Source organism: Prosopis cineraria, unplaced genomic scaffold (genome assembly GCF_029017545.1).
Source record: "Prosopis cineraria cultivar Desert tree isolate PC_DT_omini unplaced genomic scaffold, ASM2901754v1 PC12, whole genome shotgun sequence".
NCBI lineage: Eukaryota > Viridiplantae > Streptophyta > Magnoliopsida > Fabales > Fabaceae > Prosopis > Prosopis cineraria.
Genome location: NW_026555343.1, coordinates 3,699,052 through 3,721,536, shown reverse-complemented (window position 1 = coordinate 3,721,536; position 22,485 = coordinate 3,699,052). Strand labels below are relative to the sequence as shown.

General features: G+C 30.7%; 1 protein-coding gene across 5 annotated transcripts; it reads right to left on the bottom strand.

Moving 5' to 3' along the window:
• Positions 1-695: 695 nt before the first annotated feature.
• LOC129288205 (uncharacterized) lies at positions 696-14,997 on the bottom strand. Of its 5 annotated transcripts, none has more exons than XM_054924696.1 (10): positions 14,010-14,997; positions 9,688-12,441; positions 8,782-9,054; positions 7,795-8,523; positions 6,669-7,484; positions 6,140-6,550; positions 3,627-4,256; positions 3,389-3,460; positions 2,657-3,178; positions 696-1,024 (listed from the first exon to the last, which is right to left on the bottom strand). In XM_054924696.1, exons 1-10 carry the CDS (start codon positions 14,091-14,093, stop codon positions 995-997), a joined length of 6,321 nt encoding a protein of 2,106 aa, XP_054780671.1. In that variant the 5' UTR covers positions 14,094-14,997; the 3' UTR covers positions 696-994. The 5 variants fall into 5 exon arrangements, with proteins under 5 accessions (XP_054780671.1, XP_054780670.1, XP_054780667.1 ...); XM_054924695.1 differs by having other exon boundaries at positions 2,657-3,460; positions 14,010-14,076; positions 14,185-14,997; XM_054924692.1 differs by having other exon boundaries at positions 2,657-3,460.
• Positions 14,998-22,485: the final 7,488 nt, after the last annotated feature.

Sequence of the window (22,485 nt, the reverse complement as noted above, 5' to 3'; positions counted from 1 at the left end):
TTAATTAAAAATTAATACCAGTAGAAACTAGGACGGTTCCATATTTAAAAATAATATTATTTATAAAAATATGAAAACTGTATATGGTTCTTAGTATATGATATACAATCTACTAAAAATTATATTATTTGTAAGTTATGCAAATAGTTAAACTGACGAACCAGTCCATAACGTAGCTTAATATAAAATTTATATATATAGTACATGAGGCTGTGAGGGATTAGCGGCGATAAACACGTTAATGAGTTGTTTATAAGTAATAATTAGTAAAATCAATCGCTATATTTATTTTTGTCCACCAACATGTTTTATGTGTTTAGTAGGCAACCACCACCAAAAATTTGGTTTTATATCATGCCCCCGTCTCTTTCTTCCCATAGGCCAATTTTCATGCTTCTGTTCATACCCAACCATCCAAATTCAGATTCTGCAATTTTACTTACTAAAATATATTAAAAAAAAATCAACCAGCATTATCTACCCAACAATATCCAAATCTAAATCATATAGCCATATAAAAAGGAGAAAAAAACAACAAAAACTTATGTGATTCTGTCCATTCAACAGTGTTTTAAGAGAGTGCACAAGAAAAATGTGCTCCTGTGTGACAGAGAAGTTGTGTTTCAAGTTTCGGCATTCTCAATCCTTTTTTCTATTACTATTTTGTAGCAAATCGACCTAAAAGTGAATCACAGTTTAAATGCATAGAATAGCTGTATATTGCAACATATCCAATATTGATGAAGATGATCAACTCGATTCTGCATACATGCCTTCAAACTAAACATATGTCCGGGTACAATAGTACATTTTACACTTCATAATGTAAATTGAAAAATTCATCAATCCAGTATTGTTCAAGGAGCAAGCTGTTATTTACTATAGACCACCAATTTTTCTTTCCCTTCTCCTTTTTCACTGAAAGAAAATCTCAAACATAAATGACAAATAAAATGGATCATCTTCATAAGTTGCAGGTACCTTATCGCTTTGACTATTCGCTGTCATCAAAATCTGAAACTTCCTGCAGACAAGGGAGATTATAGTAACATCAATTCACTGTCTCATTTTATAACTGGACAAGTGACTGACGAAATTAAAGTCCAAACCGAAACAAAAATGCAAATAACAAAAATTATATGAATAGTTATGGCAAATCCATCATTTGACTTTGATCAAATTAAGATTTTTCAAGTTCACCCTTATTTCTAAAGCTTCAAATTAAAAATAGAGATGTTTCAGAGAAAACAACTATTAATATTGTTGAAGCTATGTTGACTCCTGGTTTTGTTAAAAGAAATTAACCACCATCGAAATATCAAACATAAGAATCCAAGTGCCATTAAAATAAGAAAGAGCCAGGAAGCACTCTATTTCATCCCAAGCGGACTACATTTCCTTCTATGTCTTGCCTACCTAATTCAATAGGAGAAATATCTATTGTTACATAAATGCTCTTACATAATCCACTTTCAAATTTATTATCTTTTTCTGGTTAGAACAAGGTAAAAAGCGGAGGCAGAGCCAGGATTTTTAAGTAAGGATGGTTGAGATCTCAAAGCATATACTATAACTGAAGAAAGAAAAATCTAACATAGCATAAATATTTCAACAACTATCTCTTCTCTCGTAGAAAATGAATCAATAATTTTTTTCCTTAAACATCTTTCAATCCTAAAAAAAATATAGATTGCAAATTATATTATATAAAATATTAAGATGAAAAAAAAATAACAAGATCATAACACAAATTGCACAATATATTATATATAAAAGGAATTGTAAATCATAACACAAACTGCACAATAAAATCATAAACATTGAAAAAGCAAAGTATATTGGAGATTGGGGTGGCTCACTTCAACTTTATCTTTGCATTCGCTTAATTGGAGGGCCTAAGAAAATGAGATTGTAGGGGTAGCCAAATCAAGTTCTTTGATTAAACAAAAAGGAGAAAAAATTTATAAAAACAAGGGACGCAGACAAAAACAACATGAAACAAGGCAAATTGCACATAACAGGCACATACACAATTGCCTTGAAGCAGTGAACAGTAGAGGATAAAAAATTAACAAAAAAAAGGAATAGGACGTAAACCAAAAAAAAAAAATTTGAAAGAAGACAAAAGGCATATGCATGCCTAAGCCTTGAAGCTGTGAACAGTGGTAGCAACTTTTCAAAGCTCTGAGGTAGTATATATTACATTTATATACTCTAAATTAAAATTGACAACTTTTCTATTTTTTAATAGTATATTTTATATTATATTTATATATAATACATACATTTTAGATGCTAACATTTTTCGACTTTGTATAACATATTAGTGTAATATTTTTATATTTATTAAAAGGAAAGTAAATATTATATTCAGTATTAAATATATTATACAAACAAAATATATTTTGATGGGATCAAATATATATAATTCCTACGTTTTACTAAAAAAAAATTAAAAAGATAGGGGGCCGTGGCCCCCCTGTCCCCCTGTCTCCCCCACTAATAAAAAGAATATTGTTGTATTGTATTTGTCCAATCGCTTCTCTACATGAACAGAAATAAACACGAGGAACATAAATATTAAAAAAGAGTGTCAGTCAAATTTTTGTATTGGCTTTAAATTATAGGGCACAACAATAATTTAGGTTTAACACACCTGTCCCGTGACCAGCTGTTTGATAGTAGCATTAACGTCTTCTGTCCAATGCGTTGTTCCATTTTCTATTTCTATTTCAATCGGAGGGGCTATAATGTCTCCTGATGAGAAATTCTGCATTTTCGGGCATCCTCTCACTTTTAGTAATTCAAATGATAGGAATACGAGTGTGGGTTTGCCAGAGCAGAAGCTTTTGAGAGAGGGTAAAGAAGTCATTTCAAAATATTCTAAGCTTTCAAATGTGATCTCTTCTGGTGTTCCTTCATCGATCATCACAGCTTCCTCCATCATCCCACAGTTTATTATCCGCCACTTTTTGAGGTGCACAAGACTTCTAGCGGTGGAAGCTGTCATTAAAAAGGTCATCCCTTTGCAGTCCTCCACTTTTAAGTGAGTTAAACTAGTGAAAGATATTGAAGGTGGTCCCAAGCTTGTTAAACTCGGACAACACGTCACACTGAGTACTTCAAGGACATCTGACAGAGAGTCGTAATCATTCCCTATCTGCTCAAGCTGCTCCAACTGAAAAAGCCACAACTTTTTTAACCGGTTGGGAGTTTTAGAACTACCATAACCAACTTCCTCGGAAGGAAAAAGTATTTTAAAAGTGCTACAACGCACTTCAAGTGTTGTAATGTTAGGGAATTTTTCAAGGAACCTATTTAGCCACATTATTGGAGTTTCTTGAAAGCATTGTAGGCGAAGCACCTCTACACCAGGAAAGAGACTTGCCTCATGATGACTATCCAGTATCTTCATAGAATCTTTTCCATTTAATGCAAAATCTTTTAAAGTCGGTGACACCTAATAAACAAAAACAAATATAACAGTTTATAAATTCTCAAATCATGCAATAATTTAATAGATTTGTGAGAGTCATAATATTTATATTTATCTTAGTTTAACTCAAAAATTCGTTTAAAGAATAACCAAGAAGGAAAAAATAAATAGAAAAAGGGCATGCATATACCACTTTAAAAGAAAAGAGTGGTTGTTGAATCGGCATGTCAATTTCGTCCACCGTAGATGTATGCTGGGAATCCAAATGGCTAAAGTCAAATATTTCCAATTCTTCACAACCACAGACATCTAATGTCTCCAATGAAGGACATGCTAACTTATGTCTTCTTGGATAAAAATTCTTCAATCGTGACAACCAACATAGCATGAAGGAAGTCAGCTTTGGAAAATCAAACTCAAGATCATCTAGTCCTTCTCCTTCAATTGCAACAATTTCCTCAATGCCACAATGAAGCATGGAAAGCTCTTGAAGTCGCTGCAGATCTTGGCATAATGTTACCGAAAACACGTGTTTCAGGTTCAGGCATCCTGCAATTGTCAATATCTGCAAATTTTTGAAACTGAGTATTTTTGGAAGGTCTCTATTCCATATATGTTTCAGATTTGGCAGTCCCAAGAGAGTAAGCTTTTTCAATTGACTTTCTTCCTTTACATGCATTTCTGTGTCGTCCATGACCTTCACATCAAACACTGTTTCTAAGGAATCACAATCGTTCACTTCTAGTTCCTCCAATGAATATAGCAATGTCAACAAATTCGATGCAATGAGCTTCAAATGATCCGAACTTTTGAAATCGACCTGTTTAAACAAATGCAGAGCATGAGTTATATTTTATACGTTCTCTGTGCTATATTATCTAGAATGTATCAGTTTGGTACAAGTCTTCGTTAGAAGCATATTTTACGAGAAACTATTTCTATTTTAATTAAAAACAACAATAAATTCGTAATAATTTGATATGCCTTTCAACGTTCAAGACTGACGGCGGATCTGCCTAAAATAATTATGAGCTTCAAAACAGGGAAGAAAATGAGGAGAGAAAAATATGAGGACAAATTTTCATTTTAAAACCTATATTTTACCTTTTTTAGAAGTTTTGGCTCTTGTTTCCCTCCTCTCTATTTTTATGCCCATCTAAATTAGTCAGAAGTACTTCACAAAAAGCCTTATCATGACAATTAAAATATAATTAAGCGTCTTTGGAGAGTGTAGATTCGTAAGCTTTGAATCCATGACTTTCAACCTTTCACGTTCCAAATGAGATGGTTTTGGAGCCTTTCAAGATGATAATCTCTATTTTCTTGTATACAGTTGGACTCTGGAAACTCCACAAATTTTTCTTTTAGTGGGAAAATAATTTAAAAGAAAAATATAATGACTTTCTTAGTTTTGTTGAAATTTTAGATACACTCTCTCCATTTTAAAACCGATATTTTAGTCCAATTTCAAAAATGGGTAAAAATATTCTATTAAAAGTTCTAAAGGATACTTAATTATATTAATTGAAATTATGTTTAAAATTATTAATTTTCCTTCGAAATCTACTTGTCTAGTGTCTACTCTTTTTACCCAAATTAAAGAATTTCGTAAAATTAAGTATGGTTATATTTAAAATACTTTCCGACAAAATATTAAAATTAATAAAAATAATTAATGTTAATAAAATTTACAGCAAAATAAGAACGAATTATATTAAAATTTATTCAATAACATATCAAATTTACTTTTTTTTTTTAATTTTTCCGTATGTAATTAAACGTTTAGAATTTATTGGACCAGTAAGTTTATTTAACTGAAAAAAATTAAAATATGATAAAAAAAAGTCTAAAAATATACGCTTTAAAATTATTTTTTCCCTGATAAATTTTTTTGGGAGCTAGAAGATTTTTAGATAATATTTATCTTAAAGAGGGACAGTTAACTATTGAATGATGGAATTTTAAACATGGAGGAGAGGCATGTGTTATATGGCTTTTGATTTCACAGGAAGTTTAAATGTATAAATTTCAAAAATAAAAGATGTAATTAAGTTAAACAAAATTTACACAAGCCATAAATGCAATTTTCTTTATCTCAACATTACCATAAAACATTTTTAAGCCAAATGAATGTGAACACTCAAACATATTAAAATTATTGTTAGTCATTCAAGCATGTGGAGCTCAATTCAGGCTTACTTGAATGAGCCTAAACTTATAAAAAAATCTTATATAATCATGTTTGGCCCTAACAATTCTAGCTTTGGAGTTTATTCAAACCAACTTAAATGCTCGAATAGTCAACAATTTTTAAGCAAATTTAAATTTTAATCTAAAAATTAATTACTATTACTACTACTATTGTAAGAAATATGCATTATACTTTTCTCGGGACAGTTAAAAAATAGAGGACTGAAATTTTTTCTAAGTCTTAAAGTTTTAAAAATATTTCTAATATCATTTTAAAATATTTGAGAGATTAAAAATGATGAAAATATAATAATATGAAATTTTAAAAATTTTAAAAAATATATATTTATAATTTACTCAAATAATAAACTACAATTTAAAATAATATTTAATATGTATTATATATTTTTAAAAAAAATAAATCAGGCTTGGTTTGATGTTGAAAAATTATCATTATTTTATCCCGTTGAATTTAGCGCAGGTTATCGCCCTAATTAAGATTATGGAGCATACCCTTTCTTCTCCATTTGATGATTGGCATTCACCGGCACAAACATCGCTTGAATTACCCAGACTAGCAATTTCACAGGAATCATGTTTCCACATGCGCTTCAGTTTTGGCAGACTATCAAGTCTCATTTTTTTCAGCTGAATAGTTTCTCTCGCCATCCTTCCTCTTCCATTCATATCGCCCAAATCAAACACAGCTTCAAGTGTATCACACTCAGTCACTTCAAGCTCTTCCAAGTTGAACAAAGCTTCTAGCATGCTTCCAGAAAGAAGAATACTCGAAAGCCACTGGCAATTTCGCACCACCAACGATTTCAAATTAGAAAATATTTCATGACCAACCTGGCCATACCACAATCCTCTTAACTCCGGATATTTCGAAAGCTCTAAATGCTTGAAGCTACAAAATGCCACCTGTTAAAAAAAAAAATTTATAGTGTCAGTTATAATAAGATCACACTTGAACGCTTTAAACAATTTATTTCAATTCACTCAGAATCTTTCAAAATTTGTCTGGATAAATCATACAGACCTTGTTCAGAAACATCTTCCTAATCGTTTCATTTAAGTCTCCTTCCCAGTAAGATTCTCCCTCCGCTAGTGTTGTCCTAAGCTTTGGTGCACTTATTGCTTTGTCTGAGAAAATTTGCATCTGAGGACATTGGCTAACAACAAATCTCTCCAACCATGGGAACTTGAAGGGGCACTTGCTTGATGAAAAACCACGGAGCCTTGGCAAATAATTTAGCTCTAAACTTAACAAACTATTAAATGCAATTTCATTTTTTGCCCCATCCACCTCTTCTGTCACAATTTCTTCCAGCGAATCACACTCTTCTATTTTCATCCTTTGCAAGTTGAAAAGACTTCCCGCCGTTGATGAGGTCATTAGGCTTTTCAAACTGTTGCACTGTATTACCACCAGATATGTCAAGTGGTAGAAAGTTGCAGAGGAAGGGACTAAATTTCTTAAACTGGAACATTCTTCCACCATTAAGACTTCAAGAACCTCAAGAACAGGGTGAATTTGACTTCCTTCTCTACATAAATTCTGAAGCTTCGGTGAACGCTGTAGCCGCAATGCTTTAAGCCGGGTGTTAATTTTGTTCCGTTCTTCCTCATGTGTTAGCAATTCATCATAAAATATCTCCTTTGTGGAGCTAAATGAAACATTTAGCCTTTCGAGACTAGGTACATTTTTGAGAAACCGAAGCAGAGCACTTGCTTGATCATCTTGAAAAGCAAATATCCAAAGATGTTTGAGTTTGCGGTACGAGGGAACTTGGTGATGCAATATGACGTTAGCATCCCAATATTGCAGGTACAAAGAATCCAAGTTGCCAGTCACCTACCTCATGATTGCACAATGCACAATTTCATCGTTAGAAGTCAGAGTCATTGTTTTGGATCATGACTTAGTAAAAAGAGAATAATTGGAGTTCACGTATAACACGATATAAATTTGCTATTTATAGTTACAAAATGTAACGACAATGTAATTTGAAGATTTTTATCAGACAAGATGCGATATAAATAAACAAAAAATATAGCAATGCTGTACACACAAAAGCGAGTGGCTAACTATTAGGCAGATATAAGCTAAATATGACTTGTGTAACGATTTTATGGGTAAGTTTAAAAGCTTATATCAACCATACCTCTTCATTAACTGTAAATAGATATTGTTGCATTGAGAAGTGAAATCGGTCATCAGCAAAACTTTGCCGGCATCTATTTGCACGCGGATTGAATACCTTTAAATGTGGACAATCCAACACTTGCAACCTTACCAAGGATTGACATTCTAATGTATGAACCCCTGCATAGAATCCCTTGAGTTTAGGCAAATATCCTAGGACCAGGGAGGTGAGATGAGTAAGCTCAAATATGGTAGTTTCATCCAATGATCCATCCTTCTTCGAAACAACTTCCTTGATCTTACACAAAACTAGTCTGAGATGTTGAAGTTGTGGAAGATCCTTAGCAATGGAGAAGGGGAAGATATATTCCAGCTTGTAACAGCCCGCAATATCCACGAGTTCTAGATTGGAAAAGCGAACAAGTCCTTGGGGATCCTTGCTCCATATCCGTTTCATCTCTGGCAGTCCACTTATTTCTAGATTTTTCAGCTGTGCTGTCACTTCTTGAGCATGCATTCCATCAGCAGTGGTGAGTTCGAATATCTCTTCAACTGAAGCACAATCTTTGACCCTCAACGTCTCAAGACTTCTTAGTGCTTCAAGCATGGAGCCCGATGGAAAAACAGTCTCCAGTTTCTCACATTTGTTCACTTCCATTGTCTTCGATCTGCCAAATTGGTAGTGCCATGCTCTCTTCAAGTTCTTCATGTCATTTATTATGATCTCCTCCAATTTGGGAAACCCAGCCTATTTGACGCACAACAAATCATGAACATTGTACAATAAACCAATACCAATCCCTCAACTAATTAAAAAAAACCATTAATATTAATGTTATATAGTTACTTGAATGTGCTTGTGTGATTGATTTTGGATATTATAATTCAAGAAATATTCCAAGTTATAAGATTGGGAGGTATTTAAGACTTTTATATTCATTAAAACTACAATGAAAATAAATGCAAATGTTGGCAACTTCAAAATAACTCAAGAACAAAATCATACTACCTGATCTTGAGCCAGTGTAATCTCATTGTTACTTACTTCTATGGCCATTATCTCCTCCATCGCGTGGCATTTACTTATTTCAAGCCGTTTGAGATTTTCTAGATTTTCAACCATAAAAGGTGAGAATAAATATTTCAGGCTGCCACAGTCCTTCACGATTAAATTAACTAGATTTCGGAAAGAAGTGGCTGTTGAATGTTGATGATCATCCCAAATTTTCTCCAAATTAATCGAGCTTAATTTCAGGGTCTCCAAATTTGACAATGAAACCTACAAAAATAAAAAAAATTGTTACTCTAAATCTTAATCCGATATATGCAAAAAACCACCACTTTTTAGACGTATTATATTTTAATGAAACAGAGTACAATTTAAGTTCTCAATTTGGGAGACCCAATAAAAGGACACAGTGTCTACTACTCTCAGTCGAAAATAGTGTCGCCATCAAATTCATTGTTCTTCAGTCCATTTTATAAATTAAGTCAACTATTGTAATATATTATAACCAAATAACATTTTTCATAAAACTAAATATCTTATTCATATATATTTTAGTAGTGAATTACTAGACACAACACACACACACATAGGATACATGCTTTGATATATATATATATATTATAACCAAATAACATAAAACTAAATATCTTATTCATATATATTTTAGTAGTGAATTACTAGACACAACACACACACACATAGGATACTCTTTGATATATATCCTATATATATATACATATATATAAACAAACAAGTATATATACTCGTCTTGATAGTAATACATACAGCTAAATTTTAAACATATAACAATTTCTATTATATGATCTATATTTTATAACTGCTGCTCAAATTTCCATATAACAAATGCATACAAAATATTAAAATGCAACAAAATGAGCATACCTTTGCATCGAAGAATGACGTTGGAATATCAGAGCAGCAAAAACTAACCATTGCAGGTAAATATTGTAAAGCCAAGTGTCGCAATTGAATAAACTCAGCTTTATTGATGATCATGCCACTATTAATACTTTCCAAAGACACTATGTTCTCCATAGAATGGCATTCAGAGACTTCAATTTCAACAAGTTGAGAAAAGTTTTTAACCATTGAATTCAAGAAGACATATTTTAGCTGCTCGCAACTTTTGAGCTTCATGACTCTTAGCTTTCTAAAAGAATCAACTCTCAGTGGCCCATCACATATCTCCTTCATCATGGAGAGATTATGAAGTATTAATGTCTCCAATTTTGGAAACAAGATTATATTTGTTTGATTCCTTCCTGTTGAGTTGATAATGCACTGAATTTCTCCATTATTTTGGATGTGCAAATGCTTTAGCTGTGGAAATCCTTTGCCATTCAATTGGAGAAGCACATTTGAAATGCCATTTACTTCCTCTAAATATAAATCTTCCACACTTTCCATCAACGTTTTAATGCCATGTTCTGATTGATAGCAAGTGTGAAGCTTTAGCTTTAACAACCTCAAGGTATTATTATCATTTCGCCAATCCCATTTATCTCCAATAACAATCTTATATCTCTCTAACTTCTCAAATACAATGTCCCTCAGTAAAATCCAAGTCTCAGCTTGAATTTCTAGAGTACTCATGCCCGTCAAATGCGTGAGCTCAGCAAGACTAGCATTTTTGTTTTGCTTTGTCGGACTTTTTGCCTCCCATTTTACCGAGGCATTGCCCATGTACAATTCCTCAAGTGTGGTCAACTTGGACACAACATTGGGTGGGATAACCTCAATTCCAGAACCACTCAAATCCAACATTCTTAGGTGAGTCAACTGCCCTATTTCACTTGGAAACTCTTCCATAGATGAACGGATGAAGCTGAGAATTTCTAAATTTTTCAAGGCTCCAATTCCAGCCATAACTTTCAAAGAGCACTGATCCAAGCACAATGTTTTAAGTTCAGTCAATGTGGCAAGAGATGTCGGTAACGATGATATCATCATTCCTGTTAAATCCAACACCTCAAGGTTTCTCATTCCCCCAAAAAAGGAGTTTGGAATTTCCAATGAAGGATTATCTTTGCTATTTAAGTGAAGAAATTTCAAACTGGGGCAATCTAACTTTTCAGGAAGTGTTTGGATGCAACAACGATACAAGTTTATCCAGGTACACCTTTTAAAAAAATCCTCTCCTGGCCAATCTTGAAATGGAACATTCATTGTGAAGACATGTTGATCCCCAGATGCAATTGATATTGCTACTTCTCTAAGAAGGTCGTGCATTTTGATCACTCGTGCAATTGCATCACTGTGAAGCAAAAAGCAGGATGCCTTCAAGTCATCAATCACTGTTTGAAGCTTGTTTCTTACACCATCAATGGTTTTTATATATTTGAATACATCCAAACCAATGACGTATTTCAACAAGTCACCAACAAGAATGGACGTTCCATACACTCCACAAAGCAAGAATACTTGCTTCGCCCCATCATCTTGTAAACAATCGTACATGTATTTCAAAGGTGGAAAAATTTTCTCACCCACTATTCCACTGTTAACTCTTTTCAGTTCATCCAAGGCATTTTTCCACTGATGAATTTCTTTATTTTTTAATAACTTTGCCATTGCGACTATCAACACAGGCAAGCCCGCACAACTTTTTACCACTTCCGTTGCAATATCTCGCAACTCGACACCCACATCATTCGTCATTTGAAATAATTCAAGAGATTCTTCATTATTTAATTCTTCGAGTCTGAAATTCTCTTGAGTTGCATTCTTTTGTAAAATATTTTCGTTTCTAGAAGTGAGCAACAATTTGCAGCCCTTATAACTATCCTGTGTAGAAATTCCCAGCTTATGATTATCTAGTGATGGAATTCCCAATTTAGCCAAATCAAGTTCTTCATAGATGTCGTCCAATATGATGAGGATAGCGTTGTCCTGTTTGATTCTCGCACGTAAGCGGCTTGCCTTTCCAATGGGGGACTTCTCTTCAAAGCGCAGGCCTAACTGATCTGCCATCTGATCAAGAATTCCCTCAATATCTACAGGTTGTGATACAGTCACCATAACCACTTCATCAAATAACTTGTCATCCTTAACTTGTGCAACAATTTCACTTGCTAGAGTGGTCTTCCCCACCCCACTTAATCCATAGACCCCTATTCTACTTACTTTAAGGTCTTTTAGAACCGATAAAATGCGCTCCTTCATTAAGTTCCTTGACCCGAGCTTTACATTATCTCTTGTTGTGATGGTGGGTAGACGAGGGAGGTGCCCAATTCGATCGAACTTCCCATGTGTCAGCACTTCAGCAACATTTTCTACCGTTTTCTTTGCATTTCGACTTAGTTGATGGCGTGAAATCAAATTAGGAAGACACCATCCAGAACACTCTGCCTTCACACAGCGAGGATCTTCACACAATCGCTTGGCTTTCTCTAAAGTGTCATTAGCTTTATTCAGCCACTCCTCCACATCAGGTTCAATCTCTCTTCCATTTCTTCTCTCTGCTTCAACCTCATGCACAATTCGCTCTTTTGCCGTCCCCAGCTTCTCGACTTGATTCTTTAGCTCCTTAAAATTGTCTTTGTAAAAAAACAAATATCCCACTTGTCGTACAATGGGTTTCAGTGTATACTTTGCTATTTCGCCGGCAATGGCACCGAGAATCTCCATTGTTGATTCCTAAATTGATGTACGATTAACACAACACAACCATCAAAAAATAAAATCATATCAGATGGAGAAATGGGTGTCATAAACATGCCTATTTGCATTCCTATGCTGCAAGTAACAAACGAGAAATTTGGTTTTTGTTTTCTTTTTTTTTTTAAATTATTTTTTAACATAGTTTTTAAAATTATTTTTTAAAACAAAACAAAATAAAAATCTATTTAATTATATCAATTAAAAAATGAATTGATAGTAATGATTATAAACAGTTAATGATGATGATTGATAATAAAAAATGGTTAAGGTGTTTATAATTTTCAATAATCAAATACAGTATATTTCAAAAACAAGAAAAATAAAATAAAAACAACTTGAAATTGTTTCTATTTTTTAAAAAAATAAAAAATAAAAACAATTTTGAAAACAATTAAATGAAGAATATTTATCTAAACAAGTTTGCAAATTTTTTTATTTTTAAAAATAAAAAATAGTCATTTAAAATAGAAAACAAATAGGTCCTTACTTTTTTTTTTGGTTGATTTTTTGTATAGCTTCTTCAATATTATTTCCACTGAGAATTCAGAAACAAAATATGAAATTAAAGACGCTTGAAAGCCTGTTTAGTTTCTATTCTCACTTTTTATTTTTACATTATTTTGTAATATAGTTTTCAGAACAATTTTTCAAAATAAAATAAAATGAAAATATGCTTACGTTAATTAAAAAATAGTTATAGAATTACAAAATAGACTGATAATCATGTTTGCAGGCATTTAGTGGTGGTTGTTTAGGATAGAAATTGGCCAAGCATAATGTATTTTGAAAACAAAAAAAAAACGAAATGAAACCAATTTTAAAATATTTTTCTTTTTTTTTTGAAAACAATTAAATCCAAAACAATTATCCAAACAAGTTTTTACTTAAAAAGTAAAAACTAAACAGGCCCTTAATATCTTATAAATATAAAAGGTATAATTATTTTTCACAATTTTTTTTAAATAAATCAAAACTATAACTTTATGCTATTCTTTAAAAAATCATAAAAATGCAAAAAAAAAAAACAATGCATCATTTTTAACCCCATTCCAAAATAATTTACAATTTTTTAAATAACATTAATAAAAAATATAAATTTCCATCATTTAGTTTTTAATATAAATATACAATAAAAAAAGGGATATTTATACTTTTTCTACAGAAGTTGTTAATAATGTTAGAATATTTTTGAAATTTTATTTTCATCTACACAACCTTAGTTGACTATTAAATTATATATATTAGACTAAAAATTATTTTCACTTTTTAAAATTCGGAGAGGATAGACAATTAAATTATAAAAACAAATTAATAATTCTAAAACTTTTAAAAGAATATTTTTAACGGTATTAAGAATTGTACTTGAATATTTCTTAGATCCATGTAGCTGTAGAGAAGGTGGTTATATTTTACTCATACTTTAAAGTTATATTTTACTCAAAAATATAAACAAACGTATCAAATTTTAAAATTAAAATGAATGGTCGAGATTTGGTGTTTAATATGGATACCAAAACTTAAATAAAAAATTGAAAGGACCTTACCAGACAGAGCCTGTGAAAGACGAGAGAGGTGTTTGCCGCAGTTGCCCTTCCCTTGACAAGTAATATTCTGTTGTCCAGAATCATAACCACAAAAATAGAGGAAAAACACAATTCACATTATTAATGAACATTAATAATTATAGAATAGAAAGATTCTAAACATCAAGAGACCAACTTTAGCGGAATCACTCTCTGCTTCACGCCAAATTAAACTTGTCTCTCACTCTGAAGAACTACAAACTGAGGCAGCAGTACCAAAGACTTCCAAGGAACAAAGGATTGAGGATGAGAAGTTTTTTCCCTTTTTCTTTTAGATTTTTCAAAGGAAACAAATACAAGAAGAGGTATCCAGAAAATAGACCCTCAAACAAAGACACCTTTTGTTTTCTTTTTTTGTTTTTTTTTTTCTCGCACAAGCTGATACAAGAAAATGAAAGAAACTTTTGCCCAAAATGAAAGAAAGAAAACAAGTTGAACAGAAAACCTAGAAGAAGGAACGAAGAGAGACACTACCAGGACTTCTAAGGGACAGGTAGATGAGAAACTTCTTTTTTTTTTTTTGGAAGATTTTTTAAAGCAACAAACAGAAGTAACAGAGAGCAGAGTTGCAAGAAATCTCTAAACAACAACGACGTCAACTTTTTTATTTTTTTTGGCTTTTAATAAATTTAGTTTGTATATGAACTACGGAACGAGATAATACAAACCCCTCCAATGATGAGAAAAAGAATTTTAGTTTTTTTGGCAAAAGATTTTCAAAACCAACAACGAAAAGAAGAGATAACAAGGAAATAGATCTTTAAACAAAGGCACTTTTTTTTTTTTGGGAGGCAGTTGTAACAGGGAAATGAAAGAAACCAAGTTGAACTGAAAACTTAGAAGAGGAATGAAGAGAGGTAGAGGAAACAAATTTCCTTGGAATGGTTTGTAGGTGAGAGTAGAAGGAAATAGCAGAATAAGTAAGAAGAGCAGATTGCAGGAAAAGCAGACGAAGATCGTAGGCAATGAAAATAAGATGCAATTGCAATCCCAAATGACTTGCTTTTTCAAGTCAATACATAAACTCTCACTCACGACAAAATCCAGGCTGGAAAAAATCAACTTCATCAATCATATCATCATCAATATTTGATAGAAAGACTTAGATATTGGTCCTCAATATTTGATAGGAAGACTGAGATATTGGTCCTAAAAGTTGAATTTATTTAAATTAGATTTCAAATATTAAAATTTAAAAATTTATAAGTTTATTTTGTAATTTTGTAATTTCATTTTAATAAATTTATAACATATTTTTTAAATTTTAATATGATTAAAAAATAAATAAATTTATTTATTTATTAAAATTTAACATATAAATTATAAATTCATTGTAATAAAATTATAAAATAAATTTTTAAAATTTTAAAATTTAACACTTGAATAAATTGATCCTCTTAAAATGTCAACGTTCTGCCTATTCAATATATCCCAGATAGTGATTCTACCAGCTAATGAGGTGGGGGCAGCTCCTCTCGCATAAACCGTGTGGGCTCCGAAAATGGCTAGGGTTGGCCACACATGTCAGTCTTGAAAAATTAGTGGATACTGGAAAATGAAAACAAGTTGAATAGAACATTGGGAAGAAGGAATGGAGAGACATACTAGCGGGAAGAAACCCCACGATTTTTTTTTTTTTTAAATGCTTTAGTCTGCAACTAAGACTCTAGACGGAAACAGAACAAGAAATTGAAAGAACAGAGAGAGTGGCTGAGGAAGAGGAAGCAGAGAAAATGAGATGCAATCAGAAGGTATGAGTGATGCAGCGAGGAATAATGCTTGACAATGCGACTGATACTCTCACTTTTAATTGGATTTCTTTTTTTTTGCCCAAAGACTTTTATTAGATGTTTGATAGAATTCAATAGAATTAGTTAATAAAATAAAATTCTTTCTTTTTAAATTAAACACATTTTATAAGGAAAAATTATTCCTTTATTATTTACTCTAATAAATATTACAATATCATTTCCTTTCCAAGTCTCTGTCTCAGTTTATAAAATAATTTTAAAAATAATTGTATAAAATAAAATATAAGACAATGTAATAAAAAAAATTTATTAAATATATTTTTTGATATTATCCTTTCCTCTTTATTATATCCTCTGTTATATTAAATTAAAAATATTTTTAAAAATTTATATTTTTTTAAAAAATAAAATTATAAACTATATTTAGTAAATTGTTTAATAGACATAATTTTATTTAAAATTATCTTATAAAGTATGATAGAGAAAATATTTGCATATACACCATAAAAGATTTATGTTAAAAAAAAATTACATGTTGCATGCTCATATAGTCGGTAATTTAGGCCAAGCACAATATGCCAGTCCAAACCTGCCTAAAAATTTAGGGCTAAGCCCAAAAAAAATAATTTTTAATGTTTGGGCCTATTTGGGCCAAACCGAATAGGCCCTAGAAAATTTAGGCTGAGCTGTATTGGGTTCAAACTTGACTCGAATACCTGAATAAAAAATAATTTTTTTTAAAATATAATAAATGTTAATTAATTATTTAAGTTTTATGTTATTTTATAGTAGAATACCATATATTTTAGTGCATTACTATAATTATTTTTTAAAAAAATAAAAACATTTATATTTTCATATTTTTATTATTTTTAAGCAATAAATATCTCAAAATAATATTTAAAATATATTTTAATATTTATTTTTATATTATAAGACCCATTTTCTAAATAAAAAAAGTTGAGTCCTATACTATACATCATTTGTGCATTCAAAAAAAATATATTTTTTTGTATAATAAAATAATTAATTCTAAAGTAAATATAATTTTAAAAATAAAATTCAAGTATGTATGAATTCCTGGTTCTACTATAAGATAAACATAATAAATAAAAAAATATTCTTGAATAAATATTTGGTTAGTGTCCACACTAGACTTAGTTAAAAATTAAGAATAAATTAAAGTAAATACTCCTTGTATGTAGGGGTTACTCATAAGTAAATGATTTTATTTTATCTAATATAATGATGGCTATTTTTTTCATATGCTTAAAAAATAAAAAATATAGTTTACTCAAAATTCATTAAAAACTTTGAACTAATCAAGAAAATAATTTAAAATTAGTGATTTAACAGTGATTGAATTAAGATCAACTTGATCATAATTAAAATAATATAATTTAATTAAAATATATAAAATATTTATATGTGACCATGATAAGAGTAATATTTAAATAACTAATATATTAATTTACAAGCAAAGAAAATATTTATGAATAAATTACACATAATGCAATAGAACAATAACATAGCTACTTAATTATAATGTTGATAAGTTATTATTTTTTATTTTATTATTTTAAAGTTAATATAATATTTTATACTTAACAGAATTATTTAAAAATTAAAATTGGTTCAAAAAATGAAAGAAAAATATTTTTCAAAAGTTCTAGGTATTCGAGCCAATCCAAATAAGCCCGAAGCTCCAAAGTATTAAGGCTGAACTTGGCTATATGAATTTTTTAAAAAAGGTATGATACTTTAAGTCCAACCTGAATAAATCTAGTTTAAATTCAGCTCAATTCAAATAAGCTCAGCTTGTTCGAATTACCAACTCTACTCATCAATTATTCGCAATACTACTTTCTAATATAGTCTCAACCCATAATTATTTGATATACCATTCAAACTGAGGATCTAAATCCTTTAGCATGCCTGGTAATCCCAAAACCAGGTAGATAAATACAAGACATGTTATGTGAGAAATTTACAAAGGAAATGATGATGGCAGCGATGGTGAAGGGACTTAGGCTTCGACAAAAAGAGCATGGTGCAGTTAAAAAAGTAGAGAGACTGGCTTCATACAGTCAAAAAGCAAACTCTCACTCTTCTATTATTTTGAACATGCTCCCAAAGTCTGGCCCCACCATTATTACAAGGGAGAATCGCAATACAGGCCTTAAAACAGCATAAAATGTCACTTTCGACCCAATATATCCTGATATTACACTATAGGCTCAACGGCTTTTCTTGCAATTTTTCTTAACAAAAAAAATACATTTTTGCCCTTACGTGATTTGAAAACTCAAATCATATACAACACAATGTCCATAAATATATAACATGATGTCATAAGTGTCAGTTAATTTGTAAGTTAAAATATACATCACATAGAGCATATACAATACAATATCCATTGATGCACAATATAATATTTATAAATTCTCAACACAATGTCCATGCAAGTCCAGTTAATTTATAAGTTAATTAAAATAAAGTCACGTTAAGTATTACAACACAATGTCCATGGATGCACAATACGATGTTCATAAATTCTCAACACAATATCCATGTATGTTCACACATGGACATTTAGTTGAGAATGCACGAACATCGTGTTGTGCATCCATAAACATTTTGTTGTATATTATCTGCATCACTTGGCTATTTTATTAAACTTACTAATCAATTAGACAACCATTAACATTGTGTTGTATATCGATAAATATTGTGTCGTGTATGATCTGAGTTTTTAAATCATATAAGGGCAAAATTAAACTTTTGCTCTTAAAAAAATTGTAACAAGAGCCTTTAGGTCTGTAATGTAATAACAGAATCTATTAGACTTACAGTATAATTTTTTCTTTTTTGAGACCTACAGTGCGATTTCCCCTTATTACAAAGATGAACATGGTACTATAGTCTATATTGGATATGAAGGTCAGACCTACCATTTCCGTCGAGCTTTTTATGGCAGGAATGGAATATAAAGTTTTTTGTCATAAATTTCCACAGGAAGAAGTGCTTTCATGCCTCCTTTTAGGTTCCATCAAAAAATATTTTTAGAGGGTTTCACTTATAGCCAATGTTTTTAGAATTGAATCGGATATTAAATTGAAAAGATTAGCAATTAATAATTTATATGGTTCAACCGAATTGAATTAATGGTTAAATCGATGACATAATAATTAAATTAAAAAAAATTATATATGTATATAATAGTCTAAATATAAGAAATAAATACAAAATTACTACTTAACTTAAAAATAAAACTAAATATTTTAAATTTATTATGACTTAACAAGCAACATGATATAATATAACACCAAATGATTAAAAAATTGGTCATTTTTTTAAAACAATTTGATAAAAAATACATAAAAAGATTTTTTAAAACAGTTCGATTTTTGAAAACCGAATCCGATTCTTGATCCAACAGCCAATCCAAAACGGCCCAACCTGACTCAACCTCAAAAATAGTTTTTATATCCTGATTGAGTTGAAATTTAGATCACTCGACGGTTGGACTGATCTCATCGTATGGTTTTTTAATCATTGTTTATGACTTTACAAAGAGATTGAAAATTTCTTTCGAGTCAATATTTTTTTTAAAAAATAAATACCAATTAATTTCAAAATCTACATTGCACTAACTAATCTATTTTTTCTTCTTATTTTACATATGCTTTTGATGCATTACTTTCTTTTTTTTTTTATCGATACAACCTTTAATGTCAAGAAAGTAAAAAAAATATTATAAGTGTTGAAGTTCCCCTTAACTCAAGTAGCATATGGACTTCACCTTTTCTTATTCCTTTTTTTATCAATTTAATGAGTAGTTTTAGATTTAAAACTGTTATCTTAGATTATAATTCTTGTGATATATAGTCCGCCAAAGCTTTTCTTGGGACTTTACCTGTGTTTGCAAAAGTTTTCCTTCTACGTGGAATGACAATTGGGCATATCAACTTTTGCCTAATGTTACCCTAGTTATGTTGCCTATGCTAAACAAAACCAAAGCTAAAGAACCAATGCAATGTGAGGTTTGCAAATATGGTTTTGAGAAGCATATATCAACGAAAAAGCACGAGAAGAATTTGTAGTTGTTGAATAAACCCACTAATACAATAATACCAGGAACCTCTCATGCAAGTTTACAAAATCAAATGAGCAGTTTTCAAGAACAAGATTTATTTGGTGTTGTGAGCAAAGAGTTAGAGTTTAAGAAATAGAAACTTGTGACTGGTGGTGCAGTAGTTGATTCAGGTTTGCACTATATATATCGTTGTTTGCAATAGTCAATATGTATATAGCAAACATCTAGATGGGAAAAAGCATGCTGCTTAGGTGAATTTTTGTCTTTAATAATCCTTTTAAGGTCTCCTAATATATTTAGACAAATACTTGGGAGGGTAGTTTGTTCTTTTGTCAATTGTCTCTGCCTTGCCTTGGCTCTAGATCTTGGTTTTATTATTAAGATTGTTGGCCGTAGGAACATTGAAGTCTTACTGTAAACATTGTTTTATAGTTAGCCGTATCTTGAATGCTTATTCTTAGTATGAGAAGTTTCAGCTCGCCTCCCACTAATATCTTGAATCATTTTTTTTAATTAATTAGACAATCTCTTTGCTAATTAAGCTCAAAGTGGCTGATTTGGCCATCAAAGAATGGAGTGAGCAGGCATCGTTCACTATTGATTTGTAGAAGGCTTTTTAGGATGATGCTTGGAGAAATATTGCTCTGTGTCCCTGCTATCATGGCCTATATTATGTTGCAAATTCATGGTTGATTCTCTAATATGATTAAAGTTCATACTTTACTTAGTTATAAATCTATGTTAATATGAGCCAAAAAATTCTTATATGACATTCATTCTTTTATTGAAGAATTAACTTTTGACTAACTCTTTCAAGGGTCATAAAAAAAATTTGTGTTGAACTTGTATCGCCTAAGAAGCTAGTTGTAATTTTGTTAGTGTTGTGTATTAATGTTTAAATGAGTCATTTGTGATGGCTACTAATTTTTATTTCTGACATAATGTTTTAAACACACCAAAGCATAAGGTTTTGTCTGAAGAGAAAAAAAAAGTTCAAGTCAAGAAGCTCTTGGATGCGTCTTATAACTCAAGTTAGCTACAAGAAAATGCTGATCAAGGGTTTCCTCTAGAAAATTGAATGAAAATATGATTATATTTTAAAATGTATTTATGACCATCTCCCTTATTTATTTATTTTACAGGGTATGATGTAGCTTAAATATGGGCATGATGTTGTTCTTACCTCTCATGATATATTTTTTTGATATGGGGTGCCCTATGATCTTTATTTATCATTTTGATTGTGAACAAAAAAATAGACCAAACCTAATGAAATTACTATTGTTTCATTGAAATTTTTATTGTTCATTCTCCCTCTTCATAGTTACTTGAAATGCATTTATGGCTATCCCCCCGTTTTTTTGTATAGGGTATCATATAGTTTAAGATAGGCATGATATTGTTCTTACTCCCATAACATATTTTTTGATTTAGGGTGTCTTATGGTCTTTGTTTATCATTTGTTTTATACTTGACACAATGCCAAATTTAAACTAATGGAATTATTGTTATTTCTTTCATATTTTTGTTGTTCATAGTCCTCCTAGATATTTACTTGTTTTTTATTGAAAATTCAATTGTCTTTCATGTAAAATTATTGAATTCTCACCTGTCAGTGTGACAATTATGTGAATATCTTACTGATTACATGTAAATCAAATATAGAGAAAGCTCCTATTGCCAATGCCCATGTAATTACATGAAAATGATAATTAATTACATGTAAATTAATGTAAGAAAAAAAATTGCGAGCATGCTAAGGAATAATTTACATGTAATCTCTAACGAATTACATGTAAATATATCATATAGAGAGGACATCATTATTAGTGCCTTGGATTTACATGTAAAACACCATTGATTTCATGCAAATCAATGTGGGGGAAATTCACGGGCATATTTAAAGAATAATTTACATGTAATCTGCTACATGTAATCTCTAGCAAATTACATATAAATTATACATACAGAAAGCACGCCCCTCTAAATGCCCAGAATTACATGAAAAAGGCTACGGCTTATATGTAAATCTATAGGGGAAGAAACTCGTGAACATGATTAAGGAATAATTTACATATAATCTCTAATGAATTACATGTAAATTAATCACACAAAGAAGACACCCTTATTAGTGCCTTGGATTTACATTTAAACCACTATTGATTATATCTAAATCAATATTTTGCTATAACATAGGACATAACCCTTGCACCCAAGCCAGAACCCTTGCACCTAAGCCAAAACCCTTGCATCTCTAACCAAACCCCTTGCACTCTATCCAGAACCCTTACACTTTAAACTAGAAGTATTGCAACCAAGCTAAAATTCTTGCACTTAGGCTAGAACTCTTGTACTTAGGCTAGAACTCTTGTCCATTGGGCAGACCCCTTGCACCCATGTAAAATCTCAAAATTTAACCTAAAATTAATTAAGCTAATTAAGGGCAAATTATAACATCCTAATATTCAAATGATAAATAAATTGTAAAATTTGTGTTTTATTAAGGATTTAAAAATAAAAATTTATAATATTTTGAGATTTAAATTAATAAATAAATTTATATTTAAAGTTATGTGAAATTAATTATATG

Coding starts and splice junctions, on each gene's coding strand:
- LOC129288205 (XM_054924692.1), bottom strand. CDS start 14,093: ATGATTCTGGACAACAGAATATTACTTGTCAAGGGAAGGGCAACTGCG. Junction 8,524..8,781: donor CACTGGCTCAAGATCAGGTA/GTATGATTTTGT, acceptor TGCGTCAAATAG/GCTGGGTTTCCCAAATTGGA. Junction 6,551..6,668: donor GGAAGATGTTTCTGAACAAG/GTCTGTATGATT, acceptor TTTTTTTAACAG/GTGGCATTTTGTAGCTTCAA.